We start from the raw sequence: 22013 nt of genomic DNA, 5'->3' as shown, positions 1-22013 counted from the left end.
AAACCGACCGAGTAGGCTGAATTTATATTTATGGATATTCACAAATAAGAGTTCGAGATAGCGTAGCTGTAGCCGCTGTAGGTGACAAAGAGTTTATGTTTATAGAAGTAAAGATAATAGATACAGGTTTTGTTTAAGTTTTATGTTTATACAAAGTTCTAATTTTGTGTAAAACATTTATCATTAAAACAGATGTATAATGCGATTGAGAACCGAAAGTAACAAAAGTTTAATTTAACAAAATTTGCTCCAAATATAAAGCTTACAGACTCACGAGATATTTCAGATGGACATATTTCAGATTTCAGAAGTCTTAGGTACATGCACGGTGCAGATATACAAATGTGAATTTCCGTTTGCGAGTGATATTCGGGACTCACCGCAACAGACGTTGCGAAGCGATACACAGCATGTTATATGTAGCGTCATTTCATTTTGCCAGACAAAATGTATCGCGTTACAGACCGTTGAATGTCCAATAATATTATTCATGTATGCCTTAACAGTGCAGTCGTTTGTTCATGATCGATTTTGTAAAAAATGCGAATTGGGAAAAGTATTATCTTATGTAGAGCATTTTGGATAGATTTTTCTATTATTTTTTGTATTGACTAGTGAATAATCGCTTTCAAAGGTACAAGATAAATAAATAAATATTAAAATAAACTGATTTAATAAAATCAGATAAATTATACTTAGATAGTTCTCATTGTTAATTTTTTTTGCTTCAATTTTATCATAATATATATGAATTACCGCGAGAGAGCAGAGAAAGCAACATTCATAATAATGCTGTATGTAATTATATCTATATATATTGAGATATAATTTATTTCATGATTTGGTATCATAGAGGAATGCATCTCACGTATTATTTAATTTAAAAGATTTGGAAATGTAATATGCGCGCGCACCTACTTCGATCCAAGTGTTCGGGTATTTAAATAAACCTTCACCTCATAAGTCTGTGTGTCTGTTTTTTTAATCAATTATATATCTATTTTAAAGGACTTTTATAGGTACTTAGATGTTTCTGAGACAGTAATGAATTTATGTATTTTTACTATTAGCTCTACAGCATAGCTCTACCGAGCACGGGGTGATTTGTGAAAACTGTTAATTTCGTTTCTATAATAATAGTAACATAGAGCTCATATTATTATTATTATGTAATGATCCACGTCATCAAATATTTATTCCCATTAAAGCGTTATTTTTTGAAAAACTTTAAATTAAAAAGGCTAATGTTTTCCAAATCTGATTTTCGTTATTGTATACTACCACAGTCCAAAACGTTCCCCCGAAAAAGGCAACGCTAAAGTCTGGAATATTTGTAGCTTCTCTTGCCGAGCGATCTAATATTGCCGGGAAATATAAGAACTACGTGACCAAACGCGTTCTACTTGCAAGGGTTTTATAATATTGCAATATCAGGGACTGGCACTGGAACTGTTTTTCTTAGTAGAGTCTAAAAATGTTTTATTTCTATCGTTGACAGATTCGTAAATAGCTTAAGACAGTAAAGTAGCACCTACCTACGTCTAGTCGCATTCTGTATCGTAGTACCAAACTCCAGAAGGCTGAAACCCTTTTGAATACCGCCTGCCCTTTATATTTAGTTCTTGATTAAGTGTGATGGATTGCTTTGAATAAACTAACACATTTTTTATTTTACAACAAAACGTGTATTATACACACCGTACACGGTCGTGAAAAAAATTTATTTGTGTCAAAGGTAATTTTGCGTTTCATTTAATACTCCGAAAGACCAATATAGATAATATGAAAAAAAGACATCTTTAATTAGCAGAAAGAAAAATATATCAAGGATATAAGCCAAAAAAGTTATCTTTCAATTACGTCAAAAACATGCCTCTAGCAAGCATTTCATAGCGGCTTAAATAAAACCTTGTCACAGATTCGCCCTATCTCGCTATTTGAGCGTCCCTTTACACTTAGACTGCGGATTTAATAACTGAGGGTTAAGATTATAATGACAATATAAATCTTATTTATTTTTTTAATATGGCTTAGCCGAAATAATATTAATGAAACATAAGATTTTGAAGAAGACAAGGGACGATATTTCTTTCAAATTGTTTGTAGGTTTTTGTTGAATAAAAGTTGATTCGATTAAAAGCGTTAAACCTACAATATGCTAATCACTTTCAAATACATACGAAAACAAACGGGGAAAAAAGTTACTAATAGTTAAATATAATTTTAGGCAATATTTGTCGCTAAGTAGATATATTAATTCCAACCTTTCACCATCAATTTCGCGCAGGAGCGCGCGCAAATTATGTGTCAATGAGACAGAAATAAAACCCATTATTCAAATACGGTAGACTTTCATATGAAAAATCTTATAACATATTTATATCCCATTTAACAAAGGTAGGCGAAATGTCTGTGGGTGTCCTTACCAGAATATCCTTAGATAATGCACGCCCACGTGTTCGTAATGAACGCCCTGTCAGACGGCGAAAATTATTTGATTTTATTAAATTGTTATCTAATATAGTCGGTTATGTATTATTTAAACCATGAGTAAAAGTATAATTAATAGATGTTATTACTTTGAAACTCGCAAATAAATCCAATAGAAAAGGTTTTAAATCAAATCGTGTATAAAGAGATCAATCTGTTTAAATCTATGTATATATAAATTGTTAGGTATGCCAAGTTTATGGATCAGTGTCTCAGTTTTAGACCAATTTAGCCAAAATGATGGAAATGTTCAAGTATAATTTTGTTAGTACTTCCCACTCTTGAATTTGCGGTATGTGACACGCGATGCTGAAATTATATAATGTACCTTTATTTTATTATAAAAAATAACAAAACATTGTGCGAAACCATCTACTTAAAGCAAAGGTATATGAGAAGGTGATGTAACCAGACTCAGCACATATTATGAACATGCTCTTCGACCCAATTCCACCAGGGAGAAACGTGGCGATAATGATAAGAAACAAGACGAAACTAATTTCCAACTTAAATATTAAATATTACGCAATTATACCTCATTTCTGCAAGTTAATTTATATCAAAAGTTTCCAAGACGTGGAACTACTTAGGCTGTAAAAGACAAAGTTACACGAACGTGGTCCGCGAAGCAAACAAAGTTTTGCGGTAAAATAAAATGTAGCAAAGGACATCAATAGCGAGTAGCGACGTACAGCTGATAGCTATGCTGAGAATATTACGTGATCAGAAACTTCTTAGATCCTAATAAATATATTTTAACTTCGTAATATTACTTCGACAGTAATATGAATCAGTTCATGTTCTAACATTGTCGGGTAAGATTAAATTACAATACTTTAATGCGCTGAATGTGGTTATTACTTATGTTCTACGAATAATATGCATTACACCCACTCGAATTATTCATGTACGCTTTTCGATTTTTGTATAAGTAAATTAAATAAGTTTCCAAGGAATGTTTCGTATAAATAATTGGAATTAATAACATTGTTTATCTTAACATATTTGTGGCGCTCCTGTTTATTCAATTATTACTGGAAGTTCTTTTTCAAATTTTATGTTAACCATTGACTTTATAACTTTAAGCGTTACTCGTCTGTTATCAAAAGAAAAACATTAGGTAATATCCGGTCACAATTATGAACTCGATTATATCCTGTTTGAGTTACGGCATTGTTATGCGAAGTGACAAAAAGTAAATTTACAATTTTCACGCCAGCACATTACAATGGCCACCCTCACACCATACGGCTTAATGAAAACTAGTTTTCGACAACATTAACGCTATCGGACTCTACTGTTTAAGCTGTATTTTCAATAAAGGTTGTGTTAGTGTAGCCATCCCGTGTAATAAACAGCTTATTTTTAAAATAGACCGAGCAAATCGACAAAATAGGAATGAATAGAGTCCAACATTGAAATAGGTTACGAGAATACGTCAATACTTTCATTGATATTTCATAGTATTGAGATTTCAGGTAATATCTAATTTTGGAGCTTTATTACTCCTTGTTTGCTCTTTATATTGTTTATTCTCAGACTGACATGTTTCTAGCTTTTTTATATTTTACTGAGAAATATTACAAGGACGATATTTATTATTTTCATACTACTTATACAACACAAATGTGATATTTTAAAAGTTTTCAATAATCCCAAAATGACACAATTTGAAATAGAATATAGGTACGTATATTATATATAGGTAAGTAATTTTGAAATAGAATTGTGGATTGATATTGGGTTCACGTAATGTGGGGGCGAGGCTGCGCGCGCACTTGCATGCCCTACGGGTGCCTTAGTTGCCCCCGAGCTACGAAATACGCGTGACCGCTACGCGACGTAGACTTGTAGCACCGTAGCAAATTTAACTCCTACACAATTTGTGGCATTTATAAGAACACTAAGGTACGTGATATACTATTTTTTGGTGTGGTATATTTGTTGAATCGTGTCATAGAAATAATTGTGTCGTGAACATTTTTTCATTTACCTTTCTTTACGCATTAAGGCTATCAAATAATCGCACAATAGGCGTTTATTGATTGACAAAACCAGCAAGTCGACAAAATGTTAATTTTCATTCATTGCAAATTGTAATTTTGTAATCGTGGCTATTTTTAAGCAGTGCCAAAAATAACGTACTTAAATCCAATTTGTATGATTTTGTTAGAAGGTGAGAGGGCGCATCTTTACTGTTACGTGGGTAATTTAAGTGCATCAAGAGGGCGTAATAAATTTAATGTAGAGTATATTATAGTAGGAATATAATATGATAATTTGTATAACCACTTATATTCAATTATAACCTAATTATTTTATTTTCCATAGATGAGTTAAAGACAGAAACGTGTCATACATTACTTTGACAAATGTGGTAAAATATTTCAGTCATTGATTTGAGTAGAAAAAAAGGGTATTTAACTGAAAAAATGATAATGCCTCTACGAATAAAAGGAACTATTAATTTTCTATATATTTTAACCAATTTCGAATTGTAAAGATTACATTGTCATATAATAATTCCTATCATTAGGCGTCTATGCGAATTTTACTTGTATGCATAACACAAGAAAGGTTCCCCTTTAAAAAAAGATATGTCCATTCTATATGGTATGTGCTAAATATCTATACATAGATATAATATCATGTCCCTTAAGATGAAATGGAGGTCAAACGTTGACCCATTTAATTCTAATAAGGATAAAGCATTCTTCTTGTTTCAGGAAAGGAATGAAGTATTAAGTAATGTTTGTATGTGTGTCAATTACACAAGTTATAAAAACAATGAGATAATTTTAAGATTAGTATTTTCTACCTATTTTGGTCGCTGGCGCTGAGGGTCAAACAAAGGTTTTGCTTGACCCTTTGCGCGTTAACTTTGTTGTTATAATAATTATCATTTGTCGAGTAGTAAAGATAAGGTTTTTAATCTTCTTCTTATATATAAAAATGAATCGCAAAATGTGTTGGTAAGCGCATAACTCGAGAACGGCTGAACCGATTTCGATAATTCTTTTTTTATTATATTCCTTGAAGTACGAGGATGGTTTTTATGTAGAGAAAACGTAAACATGTACCACGGGCGAAGCCGGGGCGGACCGCTAGTATCTTCTTATATATAAAAATGAATCGCAAAATGTGTTGGTAAGCGCATAACTCGAGAACGGCTGAACCGATTTCGATAATTCTTTTTTTATTATATTCCTTGAAGTACGAGGATGGTTCTTATGTAGAGAAAACGTAAATATTATGTACCACGGGCGAAGCCGGGGCGGACCGCTAGTTTAAAATAAAAATGAACGTTATGCTTTCTTCCGCCATTTAAAACTCAGCGCTTTTCCTCAGGCTAAGACAATTTTTATATAAGATCTTACCTACCTGCATAAGATTACATTATTATATGTTATACTAGCGACCCGCCCCGGCTTCGCACGGGTGCAATGCTGATACTAAATACACTACAGAAAAACTGTGAACGTTGTCTAAAAAACATAGCGGCCCGGCCGGCCGGTACCGCCGCTACCGGCAAATGCTACGTCCCGCAATTTTTAAATCTGTAATATCTTCGAAAATATTCCCTTAAATCATACGGTGTAAAGGGCCATCTAGATCTATATTAAATGAACAATGTATTCAAGGTATTTAATTGGTTAAGAATTAATGCTGTATTGGTGAAAATCGCTTCGAAAATTAGCTATTATTTGTCGTAAAAAGTAAATGACAAAAAAATGTTATTGTGGATTATCCATAAGAGATAGACATATACCATCGCGGACTTTTCTGTAGACCTTTTCAATGTAAATAATACTTAGTACATTATTTTGATAAAACTCATACAGCCGTACAAATAAACGAGTTATAACATTTTATGCAAAGAATAAACTAAGAATAAGGAAAAATCATACAAATAAACACGAAATAAATGTAACCTAGTATAACTTCGTAATAAGTATTCATACTAATGCTATTCCGTCCTTATTACGGCTACCACCCTAGTATAAGTCTGACATAACCGAGTTATAACATATCTTTTAGTACATTGTGCTGTTTTTTACAAGTTTTAGAAGCAATTTTCAATCTAAATTTGAGATAATGCAATGAGAGTAATACGAGAAGTAGAAAAAGTTGAGCAAATTAATAATTTCATTACGTACCTATTGAAATGGAAAATTTTGTATGAAATGTCAAAATATACGAAATTATGAAAAACCCTTTTGATATTTATAATGATTTATTTATTTACAACATGCGCCAAACCATACATACATAAAACTTATTTCTAAACTTATCACAATAATATACACTTTCGTTGAAAATATAAATCTTCTAAGCCTGGAGTTGTATGTTTTGAGTACCAGTTATTTGGCAACTCTCTATCTCAAGGTGGGTTTATCTTCTGTTCTCCAGATATTGGATAGCGTTATCTATCATTTGCTTGCATATTTAATGATATATTTAAATTATTTCCAATAAATATTTAAAAAATAAATAAACAGAACATCGTATGACGAAACTTCACAACAAATTCGACGAAGTCAAACGAGCGTCAGCAAAATGACAGCACCAAGGCTTAACCGTAGACAATTTCAATGTTTTTCATAATTTTGTGAATGAATTGCGACGTTGCCGCTTCGCGCCTATTGCATAGCGTGAGCATAGTTACATCGACGTTATTCCAAATTTATTTGTAAGAAATTATGACATCCTTATTCTTTATTTATTCTTATCATATCTATGCATTGCATAAGGTTTGAATAAGCAAGTTTTTATTTGTACGGCTGGTAGGGTTTAGCCTGCGTTTGCAATATAAGCGGAAAAAATGTAATTTTTTACGACATCACATTAGAAACCTCAAAAATAACAGTACTTCTCCACTATTTAATGGATGTTATTATACATAAAAACCTTCCTCTTGAATCACTCTATCTATTAAAAAAAACCGCATCAAAATCCGTTGCGTAGTTTAAAATATTTAAGCGTACAAAGGGACATAGGGACAGGGAAAGCGACTTTGTTTTATACTATGTAGTGATAATGTGTGTAAAATATGTACTGTCTGCAGCTGTAGTACCTACATATTTTACACACACACATCTGTGACAATAAGAAATAACTAAGCTGGTAATTTTGCAATGGACAAGCGGAATCTTTTCTCTCAATCTTTTAACTTTTAAGTCAATGCTAAATTGGATTCTTCAAGTCATTAAAGTTTATTCGATAGTTTATGGAAGATTTGAATTTGATAGATAATAATATTAATACAGTACATAACTTTTTTAAGTACATATCTATAGTAGACTTTAAGATACATTTTATTTTTATACAAATGTAAATATCATTTGCCGCAATGTTCAACATATCCAACATACTCAAATGTATTGGATTTATAAATAGGAATGACTCCGATATTAAAGCTAATGTATCCGATAAGGCTTGACTCAATAATGTACTCAATGCTAAGACAGAGTTTGAATATTTACCGATATTTACAGACCCAAAGCAAGTTGGAAGGGTGGAATTTTGTAAAAATATATTACTACCTACATGATATTATGTTATTTTGGTAATTTCAAAGTAAAGCGACAGTAGCATGATATAATTCATTCTGAATTGCTATAATTTATAATTAAATGGTTTTATCCATGGTTTAACGTGTACTTAACAAGCCATGGTTTGTCATTTTGTTAGTTTGCGGTGGCCACTGCTGACTGTACAGTGTACAATGAGGTTAAGTACTGACCGCACGCAATGTTCGAAATGTTGATGGAAAATAGAAACTCCTTTTTCAATTATGCTAAAAATCGCACTGGCAAAGCTTATTTTTTAATATATGGTCGAGCTTTCATGCATTATAAACTTTGAGCTATAGTTATTTCATTGAAAATATATACATACTTATTTTACGTATAGGTACTTTAGAAACTTTTGTAGATTTCAAACAGTCGAGAATATGTGGGAATATGTTTTATATCACATACATAAAATGGTAAGAGTCCTTCAGCTATTGTCATCAAACCTACGGATTTATGTATTTCTTTTTCATCTGAATCAAATATAGGTTTTCATTGTACGGAGTAAATAATATCCACCTACTCGATTGACTCCCTTTTTCCCCTCAATGCGATGATGAATATTTGTAACGTTATACATTCAATTAATTTTAGTCGAATTACCCCAGAGCACAGCCCACGCGTATGGCACGTGTATCACGAATCATCTCGGAGCTCGAATAGGTCGAAGGTCGCTGGTTGCCTCAGCAGCTATTACCTAAGCGTCATTAAACCTTAGGATAACACTAACGTTATTGTTAAGGCTCGATTACATAATGTTAGTCACACGTATCGATCCACACTCGTGGCAACTTGCCAGTAACAAACTGATCTGGTCTAGAAGTCAGATGTAGCCAAATAGCTACTACGTGACAACAATCCCATTATCAATGCTTTATACGCCACAGGCCGTAAACTGTAGGTGCTCTACTTCTTTCCTCAAGATATCTTCAAGACATATTTAGGAAGAAATTAGCATAATAATAAACATTGTTTGTATATTGATAAAATCACGACGTGCGGTTGAATAAGTAGTGACTTAAAAGAAGATTTGTGTACGTAAACAATGCTTTGCAAATATTTGTTTATACGGTACATAAATGAGTTATCTTTACACTACATAAATTTTGATTGATATATTGTATTGATACGTTTTCTACATTAATTAAGTCAATTTATCAAAGTGTACGTTAAAGTCTTTTACAATTTAGTCCTAACAAGAATTTCTTATCAATTAATCTTCATATTTTTTGTTCCAGATTAATTATAATTAGCAAGTAATCAGACGACGCAATCATGGCTTTCGCAGGGCTCAAAAAACAGATCAACAAAGCTAATCAGGTGAGTCTAGTTATATTTTAAAGTAACTTATAATTTTTGCAACAGCCGCCGCCGACGGTCGAGATTAAAAACTTCAGCAGAAACCGATTATTGGGCGGGCCCGTCTCCGCTGAGTTGGAAAACTTTCGCGCCTGATAGCCTACAAGTGCCATTATTAAAGTTATGGTTCAAATTTATTTTTTTAATGTTTCGAAACGTTTTAAGTTTGCTGCTATGTAGTAATGATTTCGAGCAAATTATTTCGGAAGAGTTATGAAATGAAACTTTTTGAGTTGACATGAATATTCGAATTTATTAAGATTTACAATTTCAATACAGTATTCATTTATATCGACAAAATAATGTATTTCCTGACCACCATATCCCTTTTTATGCAGAGTCGCTACAAGAAAACTGTGGGCTTGTGATTTTATTGAAATTGTCAAGCGAAATGTTCTGAAAGTTTGGAAAAAAGTCCATTAATTTCCACACAAATAGCGGATGTATAAATTTAAATACCAACTGACAAACGACACACGACACGACATAGCGGAAAGATTTTGTAAAAACCCAATAATTTGCTTTGTTTGCACGCAACTTGAACCTGTCGTGTCGTCGAAATCATAGCTTGATTGATTGCCTAAAAATGGCGCAACCCTATTAACGTCATTAGGGAACTGTCTTATAAAAATAACATAAATATTGCTCCGTGATTGCTGCTCTACATCATTTATTGATGTTGATATTTACGCAATTGGTATTTTTTTTGTATGTTTACCAACATAACCTTAGAGGTGCTTGTGTGTGGTTATATTCAAAGCATCTCTAATTTATAAATTTTGTCACTAGTTGATAATATGTATATCAGATGAAACGTAAAGCTTGGATTAATTATTATTTTTTACTATCAAAGGCGATTATGAATAAACCTAAATTTAGGTACTTACCTTTCCTTAGTAAAAATATATTATAAGAGCGATAACTTTATTTCTTAACTTTCATATTTCATGTTTTGTTATGTTTAAAAATCCGTGACCAAATAATGATAGTAACTGCTTAAATTATTATTTCTCTTAAATTATAGCAGTCAAATGTAAATATTTTATTTTCAAAGCCTTATCAAGTGGTTCTATTTTTATAACAAGTGTCATAAAAATTATGCTTTCAGAAACGTTGAACAACTTCTTTTTTCCTGTCAACAATACGTAAAAACTCGCTTACGCGACTATTCGAGCAAATTTCACTCTCACAGAGGGTACGCTCGGCTCCAAAATTATGAAGAACATTCCATTTTTCTGTGAATTGTCATTCATCTCCGCAATTTGAACTTGCACAATTTCCTGAGCGTGCACGTGATCTATGAAATAGAGGGATGATGTTCGCATTTCGCAAACTCGGTTTATCTCCCCGCGGGGTAGGGGTCGGGGGTGACCATGACCCACAACGCACCCTATGTTGTCGATGTGCCCTAATTATTGTAGCCTTCCTCCTGTTGTGCACAATCCTGTGACATTGCTGATGAATTTCTTGATATTATAATGAACTGCTCCGCTGTTTCAGTTGAGTTAAATTGTGACACATACAATGAAACAAAAGAAAATTATTTTTAATTAGTTTTCCACATTTCATTCATCCATTGTTGTAAAAATATAAATTGATATGTTACACTTTCACCCTCGTTATTTATACAATTATTAAAAATTATTAAATCTACATTGAAGCTAAAGATGTGCTCGAAACTATATACTTACTTCCTAATCTAGCTTCTGTTGTATAAGGTACAAACAGGTACATTTTCGGTAGACAATTTGAATAAAAGGGTACAGCATATAAATAAAGTACTCTACGATATTACTAGCTAAGCGAGACGCACATTATGTTTCGGCCGTCTGGTCTAGATAATTGATGTAAGGGTGGTGCCTCCTACATCGTTTAGCCAGCCTTCTGTTTTCGGAACCAACAATATTAAAACGACCTGTTGTATTATATTAAATATCAATATCAGTAAAAATTATGGCGACGGAAAGCTGGAAAGCTCTAGCGTATTATTACTATGTACTAGTGTATATTTGAGTAAGACATATTGAAAACTATTTATTTGTTTAGTTATATAGGGCATCTGAAAGCGATATTCGAAACCGGTGGAAAATTAGCACGATGACAAATAGGTATCGGTTGTATCAATGTTTGCTCGGCGTATCGTAGCGTAACTCCCCTCCCGTTTCTCATTAATTTCTAATCTTCTGTTGATGGCGTATAATTAACTGCAGATCACCGTAAACTGCTGATTATCTTCTCAAATATAAAGTGTCAATATATTTCACCGTGCAAGTTCGGTAGCCCTAATCGATAAACTTTGAAAATATGCAAATTTTCTTGTTGGAACGGGCGGTTGATTTTTAGTTTTTTTTTTTTGTTGGGATGACGCGGGGGTGTGGGAGACATCGATATTGAATTGTTATGGTTGCCATTCATAGTTACGGGAGGCATCTGCGGTGCAATTTTAATCTGTTATAGGTAGAACTTCGAACGACTGAGCACAATTCGGTCAAGGCTAGACCTCGACCCAAGCTTTTGTGTTCAAACGAGCGTTCCGGTACTTCACTCCTTTTATAGTGTCGGAATACCCCTAATGTTATAAGTTACTATTGGTAAACTTTTACCGCAGTAATCATGTTACGAGTCCTACACTTTACATAATTTTAATTCTTTAATCTCTCTAAACAATATAAACTTAGCAGCGATCCGATCTATCCAAATCTATCATTATATAAATGTTAAAGTAATGTATTAGTATGTCATGAGAGCATCGTTATGTTTTATTCACAACTCGAGCTTCGATTCCTACATAAAATATTTCGGTTGTTCGAATTTATGTTAATGAGATACTTATTGATGCCGAAAATAATTATATACCTTAAGCATATTATTGAAGCTTTAACTAATTGGTACTTAAAATATTGCCTTTGTTTACATTTTCTTTACCTTAACTTACTGTAGCATATTTATAGTACATATTAGGATTAATATTTATAGATTGTTATTTTCTAAACATTGTGAATCGAAATGTAATGTTGTATAATTAATGTATTGGCTTAAAATGATTTTTGTTTCAGTATGTCACAGAAAAAATGGGTGGTGCTGAAGGCACAAAATTGGATTTGGATTTTATGGAAATGGAGAGAGTGAGTAATTATACTTTTTTATGGTTGACCGCAGAGCGTGCGTGTAGGCTTTAGTAAAAAGTTCTGGACTTTTTGTTGATTTAATAATGTTGCTGTTATTATATACGTATCTACTTAGCAAGAAAATATTAAATATCAGTAGCTGATAATGTCTGCATTGCAGATTTACGACGTGTCTTATATTAAGTTCTAAGATTTATCGATGCAGACGACTTATATAATAGAGTGCAGCTTCAATGCAGCTTCTCAAACAAATAACATCAATACATTAGGTACAGTTTTGCTTTGTGTCACAAAGAGAGAAACATATCAAAACGTATTCAAATACTTTCTTATCAGAGAAATCCATATGGAACTTCTAGTACACATATTTATCTATCTTCCTCGTGCATCTTCCGATTTTCTCAAATATGTATTTTGAAAAATATTTTCCGTTGTGTTACGGATTCCCGTAACTATTATATTTCTTTGCTAGTGGAATATTAAAATAAACTGCATATTATTTTTTTCAAACAATGTAATACTTACCGCAGTTCATAATTAAATTAACCTACACTTTCCACGTGCTATGATCATTTATTTTTTTCTTGAAATTTCAGAAAACTGACGTAACATGCGAACTAGTGGAGGAGTTACAGACGAAAACCAAAGAGTTCCTTCAGCCAAACCCAACGGCGCGCGCCAAGATGGCAGCTGTTAAGGGTATTAGCAAACTGAGCGGTCAGGCCAAGAGCAACACCTATCCGCAGCCTGAAGGTGTATTAGGTGACTGTATGCTCATGTATGGCAAAAAGCTGGGGGAGGACACCATATTTTGTACGTATTTTTGTACGTGGATTTGTATATTTGTATTATACTTAGTAGTTAGTATTGTAGTTGTTACGATTGTAAATTTAAATTAAAATTAATTAACTTTTCTGAAAATTTTCCTGTTACAATTATTTTTATGGAACACGAACGAAAGCTTATTTAAAAAGAATATCTGTGGTAACGTAATCATATTTTTATTTGTGAATCAACAATTTTGCACTTTACACATTTTACCAAAAATTTGCTAATCGACCAATTAAGCAGTCTTCAATAAGCGATCAGTCACGATCCTTCAAACAATTAGTACGCACCAATCAGGACGCACATATGCATACAAACATTGTCCATACAAATGTTTCCAGCACAATGCCTGATCGAGATGGGCGAGGCGCTCAAACAGATGGCGGACGTGAAGTACTCACTCGACGACAACATCAAACAGAGCTTCCTCGAGCCGCTGCACCACTTGCAGACCAAAGACCTTAAGGAAGTCATGGTGAGGATACTTCGCTTTGTCTGTAGTTTTTAGGGCAGGATATATGCAATTAGTGTGTTATTGTCCTGAATAACGGGTACAATAAACATGTTCGGTGCCATGTTGTGGTTTTTACACCATTGTTTTAGTAATGCATAACTATAGAGTATAAATTTTGTTTGATTCGCTTTAAGTAATTACTTTGGATGTGAAACTAACGTTTTTACTATATGTTTTTTTTTAAGTGTGCAAATTTGTGAGCACATGTGAATATTCATTTTAGTTATTTTAATTTTTAATTTTCTTATTTTAGCATCACCGGAAGAAATTGCAAGGACGAAGGCTGGATTTTGACTGCAAACGACGAAGACAAGCCAAAGGTGATATTATTTTGTATTTTTTTATTAAATTGTTAACTTGTTAAAATTTAATTGTTGCGTAAAATAATTTTGGACAAATGTAATTTTGCAAAGCAATTCTTATTTAGATTAGATTTATTTTGTTAAACATTTTGTTAATATAAAAAGGTGTCAGGATAGGCCCTTACGCAAGTCCGAGTCATGGAAGAGGGGGTGAGAATTTAATTTAGCTAGGATATCATTTTACCATCATCAATCAAAAAGTGTTACCAGTTTTCTGCTCTGGATGCTAGTTATAAAAATGCTGATATTAAGATTTCGATGCTTATCACGACGTCATCAAAGTAGTGTCAACATATACAGTTATCTTCAATTAAACAAGATAAACTTCGAATGCGTTTTCATGCTGATGTAGTGAAATAGTAAAATAAGAGCATCGATTCAGGCTATATGTATGTGATTACGTAATTTTAGAAGGAACACGCAGGAATGAGAAATTAGGTCAATATTTCTTAATATCACATTACTTTTCACTTCGTTTCACTTACGGTATAAGGCTTTTGATCTTGCTAATTTACATTCTTAATTATTTTTTCTTTTCACTTTGAGTTTTTGCGTAGCTATGAGTTTGGTAATCAGCTATTTAAAATTATAATGTTTACCGTTTTCTATAATACCAGCTCGTTTTTTCCATGTTCTCCTGTTCTGCTCTTGGATCGTATCTTCGTTCGCAACGTTTATGTTCACCTTATGATTTCTGCATTTGGTCTGTATTTTTTTTTTTTTTATGTTTTATATTATTATTCCTTGGTTATTTTTGTGGTGTTCTGTTTTTAAACTTTAATTTTTTTCGTTTATTTTTTTTATTTGGTATGTTTTGTGAGCTTACATACATCAGGTGCTCATATTCCAGACGATGAAATCCGTCAGGCTGAGGAAAAGTTTGCAGAGTCCCTTACGCTCGCACAGATCGGAATGTTCAACTTACTTGACAATGACGTAAGTATTATTTAGATTGTGTATGTGATCATTTCTTCGTAGAAGCAGTGACTATTCATTGAACTCGGCGTATAATGTAACTTTATAAAGACACTTTTGTTTCCTTTGATAAAGAACTTAGAAGTAGGTTAATAGATTTTATTTGTAACAAAGTACCTCTTGATAACAACGTAGCATAGTTTACCTACATTTTGACGTGACAACGTCTTATAATTCGATAGAGCCGGCTGCACGTACGAAAAAACATGACTCATGCGGCGTTACCTCGCTCTGAGGCGTTCAATGTAAGTCTTGAAGTGCAAGCGAGAGCGCGGAACGAGCGACAAAGAAACATAATCGGACGTTGTCACGTTCAACTATCGTCAGTAAACTGACTTTACAGACAACCAATTTTTTTTCACTGTGTAACTCTTTTCTTTGCCTTTATTTTCTATGATTTTATGAATTTTCGAGGAAAAGAAAATTAGCGTTCTCAAAAATGATGATGAATCAATATGATTTATTGTCAAAACATTTGTTTAGGTGGAACAAGTAGCGCAGCTGGCGTTCTTCGCGGAGGGTCTGTTGGAGTACCATCAGCAGTGCACTGAGATTCTGAAGGGCTTGGTTTCCACTCTCATGGAGAAGTAAGTAATTTTTTTCCACTTAAATTCCGCATCTGTTAGAAATTGGTTTTAAAATATTGTTTTTTAACAATATAAATAAAGTCGAAGTCGAAGTCGAGATAAAATAATGTCGAAGAAGTACTATTATATTCTTTGAAAATTGAACAATATATTATACTAGCTTCCGCCCGCGGCTTCGCCCGCGTGGTGTTTTGATAAAAGGTAGCCTATGTTATTTCTCATGGTCTAAAGATTGTCTGTGCCAAATTTCATCAAAATCGGTTGAGAGGTTTAAGCGGGAAAGCGTAACAGACAGACAGACAGAGTTACTTTCGCATTTATAATATTAGTAGGGATTGAACAATAAACACTTAGTAATTCAATTTTTTTGTATATTATGTATTTACTTTTCATTTTAACGTATTTTAACATATGACTAAGCAGTGCATTCTAACACTAAAGCAATTCTCATTCCAGGAAAGAGGAAGCGGTGAGCCGCCCGAAGCTGGAGTTCGTGCCGAAGACGCTCGCCGACCTGCACATCGAGGGCATACACGAGCTGAACCACGGTAAACGCTACGGCTCCGCGCAGAGCCTCTCGCGCCCCGCCCCCGCGCCCGCCCCCCTCACCTCCTCCCTCGCGGACCTGTCCGCGCTGGACCGCGCCTGGGACTCCCCCCGCAACCCGCAGAACGTATACCGCGACCACACGCCCCTCCCCCCGCAGAGCCTGTACCCCCGCGCCCCCCACGCCCCGCTCCCCCACGCCCCGCACCCCCGCGCCGCGTTCAAGCCACACCCCGCGCCGAGGACGAACGGACGCGACCCGTGGACAGGTGATTTATATTTGATTTGCTTGACGCTTTGTTGGCTGTGGATTACTGGTGCTAAGAGGTTAAGGGTAGTGTGGTTTGGGTATATGTATTCTTGATAAGGGTTTAAGGCGATGTTACTAGAGTTTCGGTGATTAAGGTGTGTTTTAATGAAAACAGATCAAGGTTTTGATTAAAAATACAGTAAAGATAAAATAATAAATTTGTTATTTTCTAAATTATGGCGAGGTAGTCCACGGTCAAATTAATTTATGTTTTATGTTTCACGGTTCACGGTTCATCAATACTACAAAACTTCATATTAACACAACACTTACAATGCTTTTCATAGCAACACTGACATTTAACTAACAAAATCATAATTTAAATAGATTTGGAAATATATGGAAACTAAAACAATTTACAATAATTTTGACAATATTTAGGAAAGTTTCTGGAATGCGTTTTTATCTCTGAGAACAGTTTTACAATGTAAATAAACGTGAATTTATTCGTTACTGACTATAATAGGTGTGAGTCAATTTGTAAATACATAAACACTATGTACAAACCATTTTATTTTTGTTTAACTAATCTTATTAATTTTTCACAATTTTATTTGCGCTTTTTATATGAGAGACGTAAAATATTGACAAACTTTTTCAGGAGACGACGGAATCCTTTCCATTCCTATCCTGTACCTATTCCTATTAGATATAAGATTTTAAACGCTATGCAAAGAGTAAATAAAAAAATGTAGACCCAATTACTATGATAAAAGTTTATATTAACTTGACTTTGATACATTCTTTGCATAGAAGTGTATATTTTTATTGTATAATCGTGTTTTTAAACTTTATAGTCGATGTGCTCTGGTACAACTAATATTGATGTTTTATTCTATTTCGATGTCTCTACTTTTCTTCTAAGTAATAGAGAGATGTGATTTATTATTATCGCTCTATTTCCCGCTGTGTTTATGTCGTATAATAGAGTCAAATTGACATGCACATTGCAATATACAGTAAATACTTATTAAAATCTAAAGGCAAAATTATATTAGAGCCTTGTTATTACATGTTACATAATTTACACATGAATATTAATACTATATATTATGATATTTACTCATAGAATGAAAAAGCATATTCAACTAAGTTTCAAAATGAAGTAGCGAATCTACTGAACATAATAGCGGACCCGGCAAACGTTGTTCTGCCAGTTACTACTTAGGGGTATATAATAGCAACCTTTTCTAAGACTTACCGTATATAAGTATATAAAATTTCATAGAAATCGGTCAAGTGACAACACAATCGTGCTTATAAGTGCTTAGGTTATACTTAACTCAAAGTTGAGTGCCGTTTGAGTGGCGGGTAAGTGACGTATGCATGATTTGGAGCAGGCGGGTCTCGCGCGAGCTCGCCGGAGCACAAGCCGCCCTCAAACCTCGAGCTGTTCCCGGGCAACGCTCAGCGCTCCAACAACGGTAACACACACACACATGATAGACGTTACACGTTTGCGTATGCCACACACACACACATGTAGGCTAGATGCGTAGTTGTTTGCTAAGTTTTAAGGTTAGGTTCGAAGTTTTTCTACTAAAAGTTATAAAGACGAAAATTATTATCAGATAGTTATTCAATGAAAATTATTTGTATATGAAAAGAGATTATACTTCAACTCTTGTATTTAATATACTTAAATTTAGTGTAGTTCACAATATTGTAAGATTTTTGATGACACTATTTTTTTACTTGATACATACAATGTAACTTCTCTAGTCTTAGTTTATAACTAAATAATAGATGAACAGAGTAGGGATTGTTTTACGCGATATATATCTTGCTAGTCTGCTTTTAGGGCTATTTTCATAGTGCCAGGGAAGAAGCGTTTACAAAATACATGTGCATGTCAAAATCATATGCTAACGTCATCAAACGCCTATGTTAACGCAAAGTGACGTTACGAGCATGTCCATCACCCAGCTTAGTGATGTTTTGACCATATTATCATGCTTAATTTTTGGTTTATTTAAATTATTTTTCATTCAATATTATGCGTGCGCCAAAACGACATTTTATTCGCAAATAATCTGGGAATGTTATTGAATTTTCATTTTGTAATCCTCTTTCACTTTTAGTACCTATTGTGTGTAGTGTTTTTCACATCTGCTTGTAGTTCATTCGTAATTGAACGTTTTTGCCAAACATAACTTAATTGAACGGTGTAAAGTGCTTTGAATTTTTCAATCTCCTTAAATAGATAATTTAGCTTATAATATTTTTACGACACAAAATACATACACTTTTTTCCGCATAAATCTAAGGGAGTATTCTGATATATCTTTCTCATTATCTCTCTCTTTCTCTCCGTATCAAGACGTTTCAATATCATCAATATAAAAATGTTTCGTAATTGGCAAAAGCGTTCATGCCACGCTTACAACATAGCAGTAGTTGTAACAATGTATCGTGCGTAGCGTCCCCGCTGCCGTCGCCCGTGAAGTCGCCCGCGCGGACGCCGAGCGTGCAGCAGAAGCCGTGCTGTACGGCGCTGTACGACTTCGACCCGGAGAACCAGGGCGAGCTGGGATTCAAGGTAAGACTATCATTTATTTTTTCTGTTTGATTCGTGCTAGGAATACTATCCAATGAGTGTGTCTTAAATAATAAATCATTTGTAGGCAAAATTAAAAAGAATAATTTTTTACCTTTTTTATATAAAAGCTTTATGTTCATTAAAAGTGGAAACTAGAGTTTTGTGATGACGTTTTGTTACACTACGATTACAAAACTAGCCTATTATTTATTATTAAACATAATTTATGTAGTGTAATTCATCTGCACCTCAGTTTACATTTTTGTAATTTTAAGTAACTATTAAATATTTTCATATAAATATAATTTAATTTCATAGGAAAACGATATCATAACACTGATCAACAAGGTGGACGACAACTGGTTCGAAGGCAGCTTGAACGGCAAGACGGGCTACTTCCCCATCAGCTACGTGCAGGTGAACGTGCCCCTACCCAACATGTAAACTCACACGCCTCACGTTGCAACACACACCATTCCGCTATAGTACTTACACGACCTCTGTGGGCTCCTTCAATGCAAATAATACATAATACAACAGGCTACAAAAAGTTCTCAAATTACGTGCATCTGCCAACCCCACACGCATCGTGCACGCACTATAGCCGTAAATTATAATATCACTATTATTGGCTTATACACTAATAATAAATTGTATTCGGTATATTGTAATTTATGTTGTTCCCGAATATGTAGCGAGTATAAGTACAATAACACGTTTGTAGCGATATGAAATGTATGTGAAATGGCATTATACCAAAGAATTTCGTTTTTAAAATATGTTATCCGTAAACTAATGTCAGGACGTTTTTTGATTAGTCTGCAATGAATAAATACAAAAAGTTATTTCAGTTATGTAAAAAAATATGAATGGCTGTGTTGCAATACTCAAATTTCATGTCTCAGTATTATATTACATTGATTAGACGATTAATTATTTCAAATAAATTGTGTCAAAAGCTCAATGGTTTAAATGTGAATTGTGTTTTCATCGTTATACTATTTTGGGTCCGGTCTTCCATTTTGTTTACATCCATATTTTCAATGCATTTTGTGTGAGCTGGTAAACATTTATGCCAAACCCAACGAACTTTGTTTTCAACTTTTAACTTGAACGAGCTTAAATTTAATTTATATTTTACGTTGAATTTAAGCTCTGAAAGGTAAAAAATGTTATATTTTTTGTAAATTTAGTTTTAGTTTAAATTAATTATCAGTAAGTTATCTTATAGATTAGTATATTGTAAAATAATCGATTTATTTTCTTTGTTATGTTAATGGACATGGAATAATAAAAATGCATAATATTTCTCTGTTTAGTTTCTTAATAAAAGATTCAGAGTATTTAAATTATTTCCATTCCAAAACGTATATTATAACAAGGAACCTGTTTTTTTAGGCTTATACATTATAACAAGGCAACTTTTGTAGATAGTGCTTCGGCTCTTTATGATATTTTGTGTATGATTTAAATTTCGATAAGTGATATTTTTGTTTAGTGTAGAAAATAATATTTGAAAAAAAAATAGTATTCCATTATACATTAGTTTTAATTTGATAACAGACTTCTCTCCATATTTTAATATAGATGTCACGTATTAGTATTGTATACTAGGTTTGAGATTAGACATAGTTATATCTTGCGGGTAACAGTGATAACTGATAATTTATCAGAGTGGAGAATGTATACAATGTATGTTATACACAAAGCATTATGGGGACGTAAGAGTTGTTGAATCTTGCCAAATGTTTGTGGCTACTTGGTGTTTGATGTTTTATGGCCAATTATATTATGACATGAAGTTATTGTGATAATATTAGTAATCATGCATTTTACGCTGTGTCGTGTACGGTCAATTTTTTTAACGTCTATTACCTACAGTTTTTATTTCATGACATACTTAAATAAATATATTTAAAATATATTTCAATAATTGTAAATCATATATACAGAAGATTTTTAATTTTACCTATTAGAAATCCATATGTGGCCTCTATTTAATAGTTGTTGAATATACTTTATGCATGCACGTTAAAGTAAGATAAAAATCAAGTTTCACGACATTTATTGATGTTAAAGTAATGTTAAACATACTCGTATTTGTATTTCATTCATTGAGCTCATTTCATTCGTACATAATATTGACCCCATTGATCATGTTTCTGGCATATAAAAGACAATACCTAGATCTAATGTTAGGTGTATGTAAGTTCATATAAATGATAATCGTTCTATCTTCAAGTGTCTATTATTATAAGTATTTTGAGCAAATAATAAATTACTATTGGTGTTAAAATATGTAATGTTTCGATGTAATATGACGACGGGTCTCAGCACATTTACACTTGCCCGTCTTCAATGTGTCTTTCAATGTTTCTTCTTGTGAAATATGAACGCTCATATCGTTGATCCTTCCACGAAGTGGGTTTATTGTTGTTATGTATTTATTATATTACCCTAACGTAACTCTAAAATCAAACTTCTTTGAATAGTATGATTGTATGTTTAATGTTACCGAACTCCGAAATGAACTGGGTGTCTAAAGTGAACGAATAGAACCATTAAAAACTGGATGCAAAGTATAGTGTCTATGGTGTTATGCTAACACTAAATTCATAAACTCAACGGTGCGAGTAAATATATGTTTCGTAAATGTATTCTTGTTCATGTTACTGTAATCTTAAAAATCTATGTACTGTAATTGATAGATAAACTTGACAATTTATGAGATATTTGTTTATATTAAAAAAATATCCTGAACTTATTGCTCGTTTCGCCTCCTAATAAAATGTTAACAATTAC

The 22013-nt window shown here is 33.2% G+C and overlaps 1 protein-coding gene across 7 annotated transcripts in view; it reads left to right on the top strand.

Annotated features, from left to right (window-relative positions):
• The window catches only part of EndoA (SH3 domain containing GRB2 like, endophilin-A), a 30784-nt gene extending 8771 nt beyond the window's left edge, over positions 1–22013 (top strand). The window contains exons 2-12 of one of the 7 annotated variants that reach the window (XM_089707569.1): positions 9302–9383; positions 12479–12547; positions 13147–13375; positions 13720–13853; positions 14146–14212; positions 15090–15190; positions 15713–15816; positions 16273–16364; positions 18013–18096; positions 19093–19211; positions 19530–22013. In XM_089707569.1, coding sequence (XP_089563695.1) covers positions 9339–9383; positions 12479–12547; positions 13147–13375; positions 13720–13853; positions 14146–14212; positions 15090–15190; positions 15713–15816; positions 16273–16364; positions 18013–18096; positions 19093–19211; positions 19530–19655 — 1170 coding nt within the window. In that variant the 5' untranslated portion in view covers positions 9302–9338 and the 3' untranslated portion in view covers positions 19656–22013. Of the gene's footprint in view, positions 1–4305; positions 4399–9301; positions 9384–12478; positions 12548–13146; positions 13376–13719; positions 13854–14145; positions 14213–15089; positions 15191–15712; positions 15817–16272; positions 16632–18012; positions 18097–19092; positions 19212–19529 lie in introns of those variants that run through there. The other 6 variants (XM_089707565.1, XM_089707568.1, XM_089707566.1 and 3 more) reach the window with 6 other exon arrangements.

Source organism: Colias philodice, chromosome 19 (genome assembly GCF_061535455.1).
Source record: "Colias philodice isolate Cphi_HAF_F1 chromosome 19, ilColPhil1 Martin Lab GWU primary, whole genome shotgun sequence".
Classification (NCBI taxonomy): Eukaryota; Metazoa; Arthropoda; class Insecta; order Lepidoptera; family Pieridae; genus Colias; species Colias philodice.
Note: the sequence above shows the minus strand (reverse complement) of the source record. Positions and strands in the feature narration are given on the sequence as shown.